Source organism: Patagioenas fasciata, chromosome 2, assembly GCF_037038585.1.
Source record: "Patagioenas fasciata isolate bPatFas1 chromosome 2, bPatFas1.hap1, whole genome shotgun sequence".
NCBI lineage: Eukaryota > Metazoa > Chordata > Aves > Columbiformes > Columbidae > Patagioenas > Patagioenas fasciata.
This window is the reverse complement of record NC_092521.1, coordinates 3,363,499-3,380,540: the sequence shown is the minus strand read 5'-3', so window position 1 is coordinate 3,380,540 and position 17,042 is coordinate 3,363,499. Positions and strand designations below refer to the sequence as shown.

The 17,042-nt window shown below is 39.1% G+C and overlaps 1 protein-coding gene across 7 annotated transcripts in view; it reads left to right on the top strand.

Moving 5' to 3' along the window:
• The window catches only part of ADGRB1 (adhesion G protein-coupled receptor B1), a 292,674-nt gene that overhangs the window by 256,069 nt on the left and 19,563 nt on the right, over positions 1–17,042 (top strand). For 3 of the 7 annotated variants that reach the window (XM_065831582.2, XM_065831580.2, XM_071803746.1), the window contains 4 exons: positions 190–288; positions 8,405–8,576; positions 10,167–10,262; positions 12,881–12,935. In XM_065831582.2, coding sequence (XP_065687654.1) covers positions 190–288; positions 8,405–8,576; positions 10,167–10,262; positions 12,881–12,935 — 422 coding nt within the window. The remainder of the gene's footprint in view (positions 1–189; positions 289–8,404; positions 8,577–10,166; positions 10,263–12,880; positions 12,936–17,042) is intronic. The other 4 variants (XM_065831586.2, XM_065831585.2, XM_065831583.2 and 1 more) reach the window with 3 other exon arrangements.

Below are 17,042 nucleotides of genomic sequence, written 5' to 3'. Positions count from 1 at the left end.
GTGGTACAGATGAAAGAGTTTTATTCCTGCCTGTCTTTCATTTCTCTTTTCAAACTGGGTATGGTTGGTTGATTCCCTTTCTTCCTTTCTTTCGTTCGTTCTTTCGGCTTCTCTTTCCCTTTCCTTTCTACGTTTGTGTTCATAAGCAAAGTGTTTTGTTTTGTTTCAGTCTTTTGGTTTTAATTGCAGTCAGATGGCAGTGCCCCTTTACGGCATGACGCTCAAATGTTCCAAGTGTGGAGTAGTTTCTTCTGCTGAAGTTTCGGCCACAGCCACCAGTAACGCCATGTTAGTTCCTCTAATTTCAACTTCTTTTCTTTCTTTCCACTTCTTTTTTTTTTCTTTTTTCTTTTATTTTTTTTTTAATTTACTTTATTTCCCTCTTTCATTTCCCTGCACTCACCAGCCTTGTTTGTTTTCTCTCCCCATGTCCCTGCCCATCTCCCTACATCCCCAGCTCTCCCTGACCTCATTCTGTGGGTCATGAGTAGTGTAGGGCTCCTGCAACATCCCTGGAGGGAAAGCTGATGGGCTGCATCCTGAAAAGCACTTTATGACATGCTTAGATTTAAGCATGTGAACAGCCCATGGAAGACAAAGGGACTCTTAATTTGTTTGGAACTAGGTATGTCTTTAATGCCCCCATTTAATTTAGTTATTGGAGTTACAGGCTTAAAGCTGTGGTTCCCATTAATTTTGATGATAGATGAGAGCCAAACACTTAAGCATGTGCTTGATTTTTTTACTCCAGAGGCTGCAGAGCATTGAGTATGATTTAAGTGAGTTGGCAAATCACCTATAAGTGTTGTGTTCTTTTTTTTTTTCTCTTATAGAAGGCTAGAATTAAGTTTAATACCTCGTAGGGCTGAGGTTCTGATTTGCTAAGTGTTGACTGCCTCTTTTGGACTCCTAAAAGCACTTGGAATTAGTTCTCAAAATCTTAAAGCGTTTCATAGCTTTGAGTTACATAAATCAAATGTTGTTAAATCTCTTCTTAGATGCAGCTGGAGTTAGAAAGAAAGAAAAAAAAAATATATATATATATAAAATAGATATATATAATATGCCAAAGCTTTGTTCTGCTGGAGAAATTGTTGCTATTTATATAGTTGGCTTTTTTTTCCAAAAGGATAAGGTGGGAGGAAGAGTGATGATGGAAGATTTGTCTTTTTCCCTTCTACGTTTGAAATTTTATTACCTACATCATTACCAAGCGATGCTATATTTTGGTTTCAAAGTCTAAAGTAATATACCCAAATGTGCGAAAGAAACAGTCTCAGATCTAGACATTCGCAATTTGAAAACTCCCACCTTTCATTAATCTAAACAAGAATAGGCAGCTGAGTACCAAATCTCAAAATGTAGAAATATAAAAGAAAACCAAAACACAAGGTTTTGTCCCTTTTTTTGAAATTAATTATTATTATTGTTTTCCTGAAAACTGAGCCATTTATATAAAATACAAAAGAATGTAGGGAAAAATGTATATTTCTGAAAAAAAAAAGAATTGTTTGAAAAACAGAACATGCAATCAACTCTATTAAGAGCTAGCAGTTTCAATGAGATGCAAAACTAAACAAAATCTCATTTATTTTTCACTGCCAAAGTAGTTTACTTACCTTTTGCAACAGTGCCCTGCTGAGATGGTGAGACAAATTGGTCCAGACACACGTACCACAAGTCTGGAATTAGCAGGTCACTGCATTTTGGTTTCCTACGACTGCAAAGGAATGCTAAAACAGCAGAAGCTTTACTATTAATAAATTAGACTGTTAAATAGGATAGGCTTTCAGCTCATAGTAAATTCATTTAAAAAGTAAAACAATCTCAAGTCTTTCTTCTGTATTTTCTGAACGTTGTCCTGTCATAAATCACATATTCTGATTCATCTTCAAATCAGAAAAAAATAAGATATATTAAATCTAGATCTGCTACTTATCCTGCTTTTCTAATTTAAGTGATTTGATAAATTGAAGGGCTTTTGTGAGAAATCGTCTTTTGCTTCGCCGCAGATAGAATATCTTAGATGATAAATTCCAGTCCTGGTTTTGTTGTTTGTCCTGAAGTGTCCTATGGTCTTGTGCATACAAAAGGACTACTGAGTAATGCAGAAATTAGTTCACTCAACCTACATCTACCCTTGTCGTCCACTTCATTCTACAGTTGAACTGCTTCTGTTTTTCTTCTTCCAAATCTATTGTAAATGAGGCTGTTAATAAGGCAGAGCCTTGATTGTGCTTCATGCCACTGCTGCCATTCTGCTGGCCTTCATCCCAGACCTTGGACCAGCTTTGCCATTTACTTTTGAACACTTGTAATGTAAATCAGATGCTGAGAGGATTCCTGGCTCCTCTCTGACCTACAATTAGCCATAGTTTTTTGGTAGAGAGCACACCAAGGAGGTTCCTGCCTTGTTTCTGCTGGGGTTGCTCATGCCTTTCCCAGCTTACCTCCCATGGGTTTCAAAAGCTCATTTCTGGGGTAGTATGGCATGAAAGGATAGATCCCTTGGTACATTTTTCTTGTCTTTTCGAAACGATATAGATTTTTAGCAACTCTTTGTGGTAGTATCTGTGTCTAAGAGAGAAGGGATAAGAGAAGGGGATGTGTACCCGAGGGAAAATGTGGTAAACCACCAATGGAAGACCAGGTAATAATCATGACAGAAGTGAAAAAATATGCACTGGAAATTGTGCTATTTTTTGACTTAGGAAATTATATAAAAGGGAAAGATTTGGATATCTATTACCTGTTAAGGGTTACCTAGACTTGGCAGGTGTGGGTAAAAAAAACACTTCCCTTTAGATTGCTCTGGAGAAGATGCTGGGCATATTTTGCCGTTGGAATACCTTTGTTCCCACATTTCCTTCATTTTATTGCTGTCTATAGGGTAGCCTCAGGCAGTGAAACACTGCCTTATAATTAATTTGAATTTCCTACTTGTTGTTGTTGTTGTTTTTAGTCTGAGACACGGAAAAAATATCTCAGGTGCATGACATTTCATTATACTTGTTGCTCTGCTACTGGATGGACGGATGGATGGATGGATGGATGGATGGATGGATGGATGGATGGATTTAATTCCTTCCAGGCAGTGCGTTACAAATATGGACTCTTAAGTTCTGACCATACTGAAGAGACTGACCCAAGACTAAAGTTCTGGCACACTGTATTCTTGCTGGGAACCCACCCAAGAGTCAATGTCAGGGATTCCTCATGACCTTTCTCATGCATCATCCCTCTTATGTCATCAACAGCTCATCTGTCAAATCTCTCATTTAAGGGATTTGATCTTTTTCTTGGCTCAAAGTCATTTCAGAAAGTCCTAGATGTCAAATTTTCAGCCCATACTATAGTTCTAGGACTAATGTGAATCAATATTTCTATGCATGGCTGGTTTTATGGAGGAGACTGTTCCTCAGGAGAGTGTTGTTCTCGTAGTTCAAAGAACTTGAAATCATACCCTTACCTTGGCATAATATGATACTTGGCCCTGTAGATCTTTGCTTGGGCTTTTAGAGAACAAATTCCCTTATTAGGAGTGAATAATCAAGCGATCTGCTACTTCATTACCTGCCTGTCCCAGTTAGAGGCATTTTATTTCTTTTTCCCCTAGTCATATGGTTCAGCAACTGAGAGAAGAATCATATAATCATCTTATGGAGAAAACAGAAATATCTATGTTGCCTGTGTATGGGAAAAACATGCACAGTGCCCTCTCTTTTCTAGCTACAGATTTCCTATCTTCGTTATATGACCATTGAGTTAAATGGGTTTTCTCTATTTCTCTCCCTAAAATTGAGGTGACGCTCTTGGCTTTAAGAGGAATACAAGTTAGAGGAGGGATAAAGCAGGCGAGAATTAATAAAACAAATCCTTGTACTGTGGGTTTCCTGTGGTGTAACAACTGGATGCAGGAATAGCATGTTCATCAGAATAGTGGAATTGTATGTGCCACTCCTCGCATCATGTAAGAAGCCATCCATCTTATGTTGTTTAAATGACCTAGAGATGAGGCTCTTAGGGACGTGGTTTTAGTGATAGAGTTAGGTTATTGCTGGACTCGATGATCTTAAGGGTCTCTTCCAACAAAATGATTCCATGATTGTATGATTCTATGTGTTGAGTCCAGCCACCATCTTCGTTTTCAGAGTTCCTCTCAAGGATCTTTTTCTGAATTATAAAATAATTTCTCCTTCTGCTGCTTTAGCTTATGGCAGTGACTGCTTTGTCAGTGTTGTGTAATGAGAAGAATTGATGACTTACCTCTCCATAATGACATTTTGCATCTTTGTTGACATGTATTGTGTGTCCCTTTGTACTTGTCTTTTTTCAGGGTGCATATCTCTTAATCTTTCTTCATGTAGATCTTTGTTTCCGAAAACTTTTTTTTTGCTCTTTCCATTGCTATCCTCTAAGTGTCACCACTTTATCCTGCTGCTTCTGTAAAGATGAAGACTCTCAAGGCTGTCAGCTAGCTAAAGAATAAAACCACAGCTAGTTTTTGTCATTCTGACCAAAGGCCATCACCTGCTTGTGGCCCAAGCTGAGTCTGCTATGTACTTTCATAAGACTAAGTCTTTGCCATGCTCGATAAAGCTGTGGATGACATTATCCTGTGGCCATGTTGCCACACATTGTATTTGTTTGCACTGTGCTGTGGCATTGCTATATTCCAAAGTAATGTCCATCCTCTGCAATGTAACAGTTGCGTAAGGTGATGGAGAGGAACAACGTAACACTACAACTGTACTGCTGAGTTACATTGTCATGTCATGGTCGTCACACAATAAACCAGCATCATGCTTCCAGATTTAGTATAATGAATGTCCCTTGATGTTGCCATCACTCGTCATGAGTTTTGTCATGTGTAGGACAAATAAGAGGACCTGACAGCTAACGCCTTTGTCTTGAGCAATAAAAATTCTGGATTCATTGATCATAGATAATCCATAATGAAGACTCATTAAGTAATCACAGCGTTATTATATAACAAATTGTAATTTCATTTCACATCATGTGTCGCCATACCATAAAGTTTCTTAGGTCCTGTTAAGTTCTTCTGGAACCTTTTAAGGATGCACAGTACCTCCTAAAGAAGGGACAGAGTGAAAGGTGGCAGAAGTATGAGATCTACTATGAATTCAGCTCACAGCAAGTAAAATTAAGCGCAATGTCACAGGAAACTCATTTATCTTTCCCTGAGTATCCTTCTGAAATTTCAGTCTTGATATGATTTTTTTTTAAGTGCAACTTTTTTTTGAATTTAATATTTCAAAAGCTAAGCAGAGCTCTGAAAGTGACATTAGAATAAGCTGCATTCCTATGACCTGTTGACATTGCTGCCTGAGAATAAAGATTAGGCATTTAGTGTCAGGCAATATTTCCGTAACATTTGAAAGGGATGAATAAGGTTGAGAAGTCATCTGCAAGGTGAATCACCAAGAAAGCAGAAAGATCATATCGTAAGTGGTGTAAATCAGCACAACTCAGTTGGGAAAATACTGATTTAGTCCAGCAGGATATGTGGCTTAAGACTGTTTTCATCATTCAAGTTGGAAGGGCAGATGATGTTTTCATTATCTGGTTGGTAGGCCAGAGATTTCAATGGTGATTTGTCATTGCTTATGTCGGGACCGATAGTCAGGTCCATCAGGATGTCTCAGCTCTAGTGCTAGAGTTAGGTTATGGTTGGACTTGGTAATCCTGATGGTCTCTTCCAACAGAAACGATTCTATGATTCCATGACTCAGAAGGAAGTTTAATAGTTTGTCCATATAAAGACACATAGAGCAAGGGGCTGGGAAGGACTCACTGAGTCCAGAGCAGGAGCTCTGAAGGGAGCCCACTGTAGTTATGGGTCATTGCATCTGTGCTCTGGATAGCAAATAGACTCAAGCAGTACCTTGCCAAGCAGTTTGCTTCCATATGTATTTTTTTAAAACATGTTTTCAAGCTAGTGGATTGAAATCTAACCGTTTGCTGAAGAGAAACATAGTTTACCTCCTCAGCAGCATCCTTTACAACCCCAAATCTGCGTCTAAATCTTGGATCCAGATCCAAATCATTGTCCATCTGATGGTAGTTCTTTTCAAGAATGGAAAAAAAACATCCAAATTTAGATGGCTGCTTCAGACCCCTACTTACTGGTCAGATCCATTCTCAGATGTGATTGCCAGGTTTCTTGTTTGCACATTGGTGGTAGTAATGTACACATACTGGGAGACCAGATAACTCCAGGAAGCAGAGTTTGGTACAAACCTTCTCCTAGCAGCCTCTATTGATTTTGCTGTTTTCCAACAATCCCAATTGCAAGCTGCTACTGGAGTGACTTCATCTACCAAGCCATACATCAGACATGTTGTGTTGGTGACACTTGCATGGAAGACACATCTAAAGTGTCATGTTATGGAGAAAGCTTTATATTTCCATTTGTCTTTTCTGCCTCTCTGATTTTTTTTTTTTTTGCTGCACTTAACTGCTGAGCCAGGTTTATTAATGTCCTACTGGAAACAATAGCAAAAATAGATTTCAGAACGATGAGGCAGATTTCAGAGGGCTGAGGGAGAAGTGGAATAAAAACTTCCGTTTAGGGGTTGCTTGGTTCACAGCTGTCTGGTTACTGCATTTTTTTCTTTGTTTTATTTTTAAATAATACTTCAAAATTATAGTTCATATTGGACATTAAAGAACGTTTAGTTTGTCATCCTTCATAAAATTATGAGGTATCAGATTATGTCATGACTTCTACCTTACATGGAAGTCTCGTAATGCTTGCTTTAATTGAAGAAATAAATAAATATATAAATAAATAGCACAACACACAACTATAGTCCATTTTTCTCCTCCCTTAGGTAAAATAAATTTCTTAATTATACCACTGATGAATACATCTAAGTCTGGACAGGTTGTAGAAATATTTGCAATCAGGATATCATTATAACTATAAAAATAACCTGTCCATTCAGTATTTGGTCATTACAGCAGAACTGATGTAACAAACCTTGAAAAACTCTTAACTGAAGCCAGGATGTTAAATCCTGATGTCCCTACCCATGTCCAAGCTCCAGCTTTGTTCAGGTAAAACTCTTGCCGAGCTCTGTGAGAGTGGTACCTGGATAACCTGCAAGTAAACATTATTAAAAACTTGATCATATATCAGAAAATGGTAAGCAAGTCCCATGTAAGTACTGTAAAATGTGTGTCATGATATCTGTCCTGTAATTTATTGTGTTGCCTGTATTCATTTGTTAGTATATAGGCTGAGGTTTTCTACATAGAAAGATCTTTTAGCTCAAGTTGTTACGCAGCCTGTGCACAGGTCTGCTCTTACGTTAGATAGAAGCCCAGAGAGGAATTCTTCTGATACTCTCGGTGCACCAGTGCTGCCGAAAATGTAGCATGACTGACATCTTAAAATCTCTCTAGTAATCAGTTAAATTTGCTTGGGACCCTTTTTGATCAGAAAAATGAATGACTAAATAGTCCTTGGGAACAGAGTTGCTTTCCCATTTCTAGACACAGCATTCATAGATAAAGTGGAGGTTCAAGGGGTAGTACTTGCATTACAGAAAACTGTTTTGTTCAGTTTTCTGTCTTCTGAATTTGGAAGTGTCTTGAATCTTAAGTTATTTTGACCCAGAATGTTCACCTAAAAATAGACTTATTTATAATAATTGCTAAATATACAAACAACTGTATTTTTTTCCAAAGCATTCAGCTGGTGACATCCCAAAAGAAAGCAGAAAATTTTCTGCTCACAGAAAAATCTGGACAAATTTCAGTTCTCCTGACGTTCATTGATGTAGTATTGTAAGCACCATCAGCTGTAGAGCAAGGGAGCAACAGCAAAAGATGAGTCTCCACATCAGCTCTATGCTTGTCCGTTTTAGTCACTTGAAACCGTGACACACGTCCCCAGTGTTGGTGTCTTCCATGTGCTGTGGAAGTCCAAGTGTTTGTGACCCAAGTGCCGACAGCCATCGTGACAAACCAGTCTCTGCTGCAACTGTTCTCCTTCCCTTTGGCAACCTACAGTGATTGTGTTTTGTCTCCCCTCCTTGGGAAATGCCATCGTTGTGGACTAGTGACATAGAGTGGGAAGGGTGTGAAAGGGAGGGTGAGGTATCTGCATCCTTCCTCCCCACCTCAAGTTTTATGCATGACTGCACCATTGAAAAGCAGACCTCCTGTAGAAATGTGTGTCACCTGTTTTGGTAGCGTGAGTGTGCGAAGCATCTTCCTGCTTCCCTGCCACAGGGGCTCAAAAGACATCTAGCAAAAGTATACATTTGCTGAAGAAGTCTTCTGAAGCCCTATGGGATCAGGAAGTTGAACTACCATCCCACATGGAAGTGGGTGAGGCTGAGGTGGAGCTGAATTCTCTTTTCTTCTCCTTTAACAGGGCATCCCTTTGGAGTTCCTGTGTGGTCCTACCTCTCCTGGCTCTCACCTGGATGTCTGCAGTTCTGGCAATCACAGATCGGCGGTCAGCACTCTTCCAGATCCTTTTTGCCGTCTTTGACTCATTGGAGGGTTTTGTCATTGTTATGGTGCATTGCATCCTAAGGCGGGAGGTGAGACAAATGTGTCTTTCTCTTTTATATAAACAACATGCTTCCCATAGAAAACATCCAAAAATGTCCGGTGAGCCTAGTAGCTTTTCTATTCCTCTGAACTTTTGACAGTGTAGACAGAGACCACAGAAAACAGATGCTGAGGTGCTGGAGTGAGTTCAGAGAAGGGCAACAAAACTGGTGAAGGGTCTGGAGGACAAGTGTGTTGGGGAGCAGCTGAGGAACCTGGGGAGTTCAACCTGGAGAACAGGAGCTGAAGGGAGACCTTCTGATCTCTGAACTGCCTGAAAGGAGCTTGGAGCATGGAGGGGGTTGGTCTCTTCTCCCAAATAACAAGTGATAGAATGAGAGGAAATGGCTTCAAGTTGCACCAGGGGAGGTTTAGACTGGATATCAGGAAAAAAACTATTAACAGAAAGGTTTTTCAGGCATTGGAACAGGCTGCCCAGTACAGTGGTGGAGTCACCATCCCTGGAGGTGTTTAAAAGACGTGTAGATGAGGTTCTCAGGGACATGGTTTAATGCCAGTGTTAGATTAATGGGTGGACTCTATGATCTTGTGGGTCCTTTCCAATCAAAATGATTCTATGATTCTATGAAAAATGACCAAGAAAGTATCTGTCAAAGGGAAGGAAGGATTAATCCATGTTTGTCATCCTGAGTATATGGAAGAGTGGAATTTGGGGGACAGTCTTAGATTAGCTAACATGTCAAGTTTTGCTTGTTTAACTCCGAAATTATTATTTCCATAATGTTTGCACCCCATCTCTGAAAATAGAATATTAAGAAAAACAATTTGATCGCTTGATTTCAAGAGAGGAATTTTTCATCAAGGTTTACAGGGCAGTTAGACATTGGCATTTGCACCTAGATATTCTGGGTAGAAAGGAAAGCTAGCAATAATCAACCAAGGAAATTGAGTAAATTCTCTCCAGCTTCCCTGTGGAGATTTAAAATGGTAAATTATATCAGGGAAGAAAAGGATGAATCTTTTATGTTTCTTTTATTCTTTTCATCCTACTGAGTGGATAGATTATTAATAACAGAGACAGGAAAAGGTTTTTTCTCAATATTCATTTTATCTTCTTACAGCTCTTTTAAATTAGGTAAAACAGATTAATTTCTTATGTCATGCCAATGAAATCAATAGAATTACACCACTGATTTGGCTGAGACTCCTTCAACTAACTGCATTATGAATATGGTCCTGCATTGAAGTCCCATTGCAGTCACTGGCGTTTTTTTCCATTGATTTCAGTGGGTTTTGGATCAGAGTTATGTTACAGCTGATATAGGATCATGATTAGGCATCGTAGACCCCAATACAATGATTTATACAATAGCATTCAGTGTAGACACATTGCAAGCTGCAAAGTAGAAGACGTTTTTATTCTTGACTATTTAAATCAAGAACTAGAAGTGGCCTACATGGTTACCCACGATACATGTAAAAAATCTGAGTTTCTTGGACTTGTTTTTATGGTGTGTGTTTTTTGGTTTTGTTTTTGTTTTTTTTTTCTTCAGCAGAATTTAATGTGGTTTGATATTCCTGCATGACTCTGACTTGTGCATATCCATTTACTCCTGCAGGTTCAGGATGCTGTGAAGTGCCGAGTAGTAGATCGTCAGGAAGAAGGCAATGGAGACTCAGGGGGGTCATTTCAGAATGGACACGCTCAGCTAATGGTAGGAAAAACTGCCACCTAGTCTATTTTTAAGGGAGCTATGGGGATTTTTATCTCATAACTGATAAACAAAAGGCTCTGTCAATCATAGATTTTGCAATCACCATTCTTTTTTTTTTCCTTTAAACCCACACTTGAACAAACATAGCACTCAACATAGGCTCTTTCACAGAAATCCAGTTTCTTTTCATCATAATATTAAAGGACTTAAAGTTACACACCGAGTTTTGCAGATATCTTGGTGAGATCCTTCCTTTCCCAGAAAATGAAAAGCCAAAATATACCTTTCATTTCTTCTAGACCTTTCCATCCCCATCACGCTGCCTTGTCCTAGGTGGAGCTAGGAAGCCGTAGTTTAATACTGTTTTTATCAGAATGTGTTGGCTCGTTATTATAAAGATGCCATCTCAAAGGGCTTTGTTTCTCTGAAAAAACACACGTGTTTACATTGCTTTGCTGGGAAGATAGTTTAACCACTGTAAACCTTGGTCCTGTTGTGTAAGTCCTCTACAAAGTCCAGATAAGGTTGTAGAAGAATAATCTATGGGGAATGGTCTTGCATATGCTTCGCTGTTATGATATTGATGATATAAGAGGCATTTGGTTTCTGAGGCTGGGATAAGAAGATCAAGGCAATCACAATATTTGAACAACTTCCGAAAAGGTCTAGTTAATATTAGAACTGCATCATAACACCATGGCATTTGGTTTTGTTTTTCCAGTCACTCCTATGCTAAGTAGCTTGTGCTTGGGTACAAGGTCTCATTTCAAACAGCAGAATCTTTAAGTCAAGGCATCAAATGATACTTAATTCTATTACACCTCATAGGTGTTTGTTAAAAACAGGGGCCTCATTTCTAATTTAGATGCATAGTCTTCTCATTTTCAGACAGGTTCTTGCTGTGTCTATTTATGTATAATTAGAAAGCCCCTTGCATGCCTAGTACTTTCACTCTTTGAATAACAGATACCATAATCATATCCAGTCTCAATCTTCCTTTCAATGAGTTAAACACACTAAGCTTTTTTATTCTCCCTCTGCAAGACATTTGCCTTCAAATGATTTATATAGCCCTTTTCCACATGTCCTTCAGACTCTTACCATCCTTTAAAAATGTGGATGCTATATTTGTTATTCTATTGTCACCATCCCAACCACTGTATTCTGAAATTTTAGATTTCTGCCTCTGTATAAATCCCTGTTTTCACTCATTATCAACCACTTTGCAAAATTCTGTGTCAGCTATAAGATTTTTAGCAATAAGATTACATTTACTTCTGCACTGTTGATGGATGTGTTGAGAAGTAAAGAGTTTACAGTTTCTTTGCATTCAGGTACAAAAAACTCCAGAATCTAGAAGTGAATTATGACTCCTCACTGATATTTTTAGAGGGAGATAATGTTATTTTACAGTGACTGAGTTGTAAAATAACTAAAAAATTTGCAGAGTGGCATTTTTGCTGTTACGTTTTCTAGTAATCTACCCAACAAGTGAAAAGAAGCTTAGCTGAGTAGAACTGTTTTCCACAAAGTCTTGTTGACTGGTATTAAATATAAACCTATTTTTATTTATTTTTCTATCAGTAGAACTAGAGCAGGCTGTTCAGTTACATTTTTCTGGAACTCCTAGCATGAAAATGAGATTATATTTTTCTGTGTCATCCCACTTGCCCATTTAAGCTTTAGTTTTCTTTCTCTACTGTTCTTCTCAGATTTGTTTGGTATCCCAAATAATTTACTAAGAAATTAGCATAAAGAAGGTTCAGATTATTCCTCAACCAGCTCTTCAAATACTCTTGGATCTCAACCTGCTAATATTAAAGTGTTTATCCCAGGGAGATGGGGATTTTTTTTCAAGCTCTTCATAGTATTAACTTGGAATGCATTTAATCATATTAATATAATTATATTAAGTGTCTTCTTTCTGAAATGACACTAGAAATAATCAGTGAACTCTTCTACCTTTTGCTAGTCTGTGACTTCTCCATTATTCCATGAAAACTCATGGCCCACTGTGACTCAGTGTATCCAGTTCTTTGAAATGTTATCTGCTAAAAGCTTTAGAAAAAGAGATTAACTCATACTGGGAAAAGAAAGGAGTTTCATTTGGCTGTACAGAATGCTTGAAAAAGTTATTCAGCCTTTGTGCCTGCAGGGACCATTGATTTTATACACTAAGAGTTTCAAGAGCAGGGACTTGTTTCCACTTCGTGTGACTTGGTGATAGATCACAGGAAAGCCCAGTGGGTATGAAGCATTCGCAACTGTCATCCCCAGATCTTTCTAATGAGTGGAGGGGAATCCATTTAGACTATGTGTGGGGTGATATATCCAAAGCAGATCAGGCCAGGAACCTGTCCCCTATTTTTAGGAATGCACATAAACCTGTTCTAGAAATTAGCATATGGATGAGCAGATGAATCCAGCTGAAAAGCAATGTTACAGTTTTAACACTGCCAGGGGTACAAAAGCCACAGGTGGGAACAAGCAGTGTGTTTGCCATGTTTCAAAGCCCAAGCAAAACCTTGCTTTTCCACTCTTCTGGTTGTGTTTTTGCATTTTCAAAATGTCTTCCCCCCACTTCCTTTTGACCACGACCTGTGTTCTCTGTCTTTCAGACCGATTTTGAGAAAGATGTGGATATGGCTTGTAGATCAGGTGAGCACATCACAGGTGAGAATCAACAAGTGACCTGGTTTGGGGATTGAACTAGGCCATTTTTTTTACCTTTCTGTTTTATTTGTGTGTGTCTTAGTGGCTTGCATGTACTTTTGTGTGCTGCCCTTACTCTCAACCCTGGCCAAAAAGAAACCAAGACCCTTAATTCTCCCCTATGCTATGCTTATCCTATTTCCCTGTAGCTCTCTTGGCCTTTTAACCAAGATTAAGCCTTGCCTCTGAGGTATTATTTCTTACCTGTGGTCCATGTCACACGATGGCAGAGAAGCGTATCAAGGAAGAAGAGATGGGATCCCTCTCTTCCATCTGTGATTGTTTTTTGCTTTAGCAACTCCTGCCCAAGGGGGTCACACCAACCTCCGATGGCTCTGTGCTCAGAAGAGGTATCTTTGAGAAGGTCTGGAATCTGGAGAACCTTCCCACCACTTTACCTGGCTCCATGCACACTTCCAGTGCAGTTGTAAGCTGCCAGTACATATGGAATTGTGTCAGGTCTCTCCTCCTTTGCCTTCACTTTTCTGCTGTGTGTTCAATCACACACGTGCATTTTGATCCCAAAGTTCTGCATGAGTTGACACTTCCTTTCTCCAATAACTCCCTTTTCTCTTGTTCCCCTGGGGGTGCCTGTGCTGTCTGGATTCTCCTTTGCTACCTGTTTGTCTCTGCAGATTTTCTCCTCTCCTGGTCCTGGCATGCCTGATCATTTGGCTGAGGATTTTTTTCTCACCCTTTGTAGATACTTAGACTTTAATTTACCCTCCTAGACTTCTCCCCTGTCCCAAGCAAGAGACTTACCAGCTTGCTTGGCACTTGCATCTGATTCATATCTTCCAAACCAGGATCTCCCCTAGCCAAGGACAGTACATATTGTGTGTTGAGTTACCATCATGGGAAATTTCCTTTCCTTTCCTTTCCTTTCCTTTCCTTTCCTTTCCTTTCCTTTCCTTTCCTTTCCTTTCCTTTCCTTTCCTTTCCTTTCCTTTCCTTTCCTTTCCTTTCCTTTCCTTTCCTTTCCTTTCCTTTCCTTTCCTTTCCTTTCCTTTCCTTTCCTTTCCTTTCCTTTCCTTTCCTTTCCTTTCCTTTTTTCTTTCCCTTCCTTTTTTCTTTCCCTCCCTTCCTTCCTCCCTCCCTTCCTTCCTTCCTTCCTTCCTTCCTTCCTTCCTTCCTTCCTTCCTTCCTTCCTTCCTTCCCTCTCTCCTTTCCTCTAGTTCTATGCACATCTAACTGTCCCCTTCATTTATTTTTTTTTTAATCTAATCTATCATTTATTTATCTGCTTCTAAAGTGTTTATCTATAATTCATCTCTTTCTCCCTATCTTGCAATCACTTATTTATCTCTGTCCTCAGCTGTCTGTCTTGCTGTACCTGTTATTTATGTATTTCTATCTCTGTCAACGTTTATCTCTGTCACTGTGTTTCTGTATATTGTCTATCACTGTCACTGTCATTTATTTCTCTAATATCTATCTATATCTTATTTATCTTTTCCCGTCCCTCCCTCTGCCTCGCTCCCCCTCCCTATACTTATCAAAGTCATGGTATATTTATCTCACTTATCCCTGTAATATCTTATTTCATGGTCTCTTTCTGTCCATTTATCTCTTTTCAGGGTCTGTCCATTTTTTTTTCCTTCTGTTGCTCTGTCTCACACTCTCTAATCTAATTTCTAGCTACCTCACTCTTCTCGTCCATCTTCCTCCTTCCTTTTTGACACTAAAGATCTCATTTCCAAAAAAAAATCATGTGCGAAAAACATGGCATGTGAGACCAGATCTGACTTGAATGCACATTCAATGAACACACATCCAGGCTGGGCATTGTCATACACACCCAGCTACACAGCTGTTTGGTGGAAACCAAGGCAGATCCTGGACTCCTGTAATAAAGAAGCCTTTTTGGATTTGTTACCGAGTTTCTTGCTCCCAAACTGAGGTTCCCAGAGGAAAGGAAGGAGCTGATTGTTTTCATATGACTTCAGGGCAGAAGACCCCGGATCAAAAGTTTTGTTGATGTCTGCCTGAAGAGACATTTCTCCTCTGATAAAGTGCTGTTAGTCGGCACCAAGTAGTTGATAATGGTCCCTATTTCAGAGACTCTTCTACAGAGTGCATCATCCTACGAATTCTGTTTGTTGAATGATCAAAAATAGAAATCTGTCCATTGGTTTTTGGCTGTCATTTCTCCTGGAGGCACCAGCTTCTGTGTTTTGATGGACTGGAGGTATGCCTGATACCTCTCATAACCGCCTCGCTTGGGTTCACTGTTAGGACCATGTCCGTGGCACAGTTTTGAAACCTCACTCCACTCCATGCTTGAGGATTGCAAACCTCTCCCAACCTGCTTTCTGCATATGAGCATGGAGAAAATCCTGAATCAATAAACCTTACCGACTGTCCCAAATAAAGGGTTTGACTTCAGTAACATCTTTCTGCAGTGTATGCTGTGAATACACTGTAATGCTTTGATTCGTCCTAATCTGTCCACCAGCAATGTCAAGACGACCATGGCTGCCATAGTTACAGTCAGTGTGTTTAGCTTTAAAATATTTTTTAAAAGTTCTTTTATTGTCCTTGTTTGAGCGGCAGAGGAACACGCAGGTCGACTCAATATGAGCATAGTTCGATTTATTAACCCGAATAGCATATACAGTTCACAATAATTATGCATACCTGTCACCTACTAATTAGCTTAAGCTGTAACAGTCACATTTGCATGGTCCTCCTACTTGCAGCTGCTAGATATACTTATTCTACATTCTTGTGCTCTTGAAAGCTGTTTGTGAAACTCTGCCAAGGTCTCAGTGACCTTGCTGATTTTACTGAAATTGTCGGCAGTTCCCACTGCGGCCTAGTCTTGCTACTTATACTATGGCCTTCAGAATAGGCTCTGCTCGCACAACTGCTCCGCAGACCCACGTCCCCTATTTCCAAGCCATTCTCCAGCATCCTTGGATCCTTGTCATCCTGCCATGCCTGCTCTGTAGTCCTTGAGGGGAGCTTTGGTCTTCCAGCACCCATCACTCTCAGTATGAGATGGCAGAAAAATGATTGTGTCCTCAGTTCCATGGGATGTCTATATCATGTATTGCCTCTGTCCCAGGTGGAGCAGTTGGATAGTATCAGATTACCCCAGAGATCCTTTTCTCTCGTCCATTGAGAAAAAAATTGGTAAAAAGACCTTTTTTTTTCTTTTTCCTTCTGAGATGAGTGAAAGGGGGACATTTCTCTCTCCTTTTCTGTGCTGAAATACTGGGTAAGCTTTCAGTCCTGCACCACTTTGCTCCTACCCCACAGTTTGTGATTTCCATCTCCTGGAGACATCGAGGCTGATGTCATTATCATTCTAAGATCTTTGTTGCAGCCTGAAATCAACTGAGCAATAGATTTTTGCACCTAGAAAAGGAGCAGATGTCTTGTTGTGGGCAGTGTTGTGTGGGAATGAGTGTCTGTGTGTTCTTTATATACCTTCTAATATCTTGGCATGTTCACCTCGTCTTCAGTTTGAGTTTACCTCTCCTATGAAGGAATATTCATGGTACTCCTGTCTTTCCTCAAGGGAAACTGAGAAACACTAAATAATTAGCTCTCACAAAGGCTTGATGTGATTACTAGAACATAAGTTTTTTTTTTTGGAGAGCAGTTAGAAATTTATAACAAAATGTTTTGTATTTTAAAATATGAAATTATTGATACTGAAATTCTTCAAGGGAAAAAAGCAACCTGAAACAATTCAGCAAGGTGGAGGTTTTTTTAATTTAAAAAAAAAAAAAAATTAAAAATACATTTGAAATCATTGATAATGCTGCATTTCAACTATTTTCTGAATCAAAATAATTTTTTACATGAAAGCAACCTTTTATTTTAAAGAATTCTATTTCTCCATAGGCTAGCAATATATGTATTTTTCACATATGTAAGTGTACTGCATTTACTACATATATACATACAAGTATTTGCTTTTCAGGATATTATTATCAACATGACAATATATCTTCGCCTAGTTGGGAGTTTTGGCCATGATTGTGTAGGAAAATGCACATCAAAAAGAACTCTCTTAAAATGAGAAAGTTTTTCTATTCTTTTGTAGCTTTTGCTTTATCT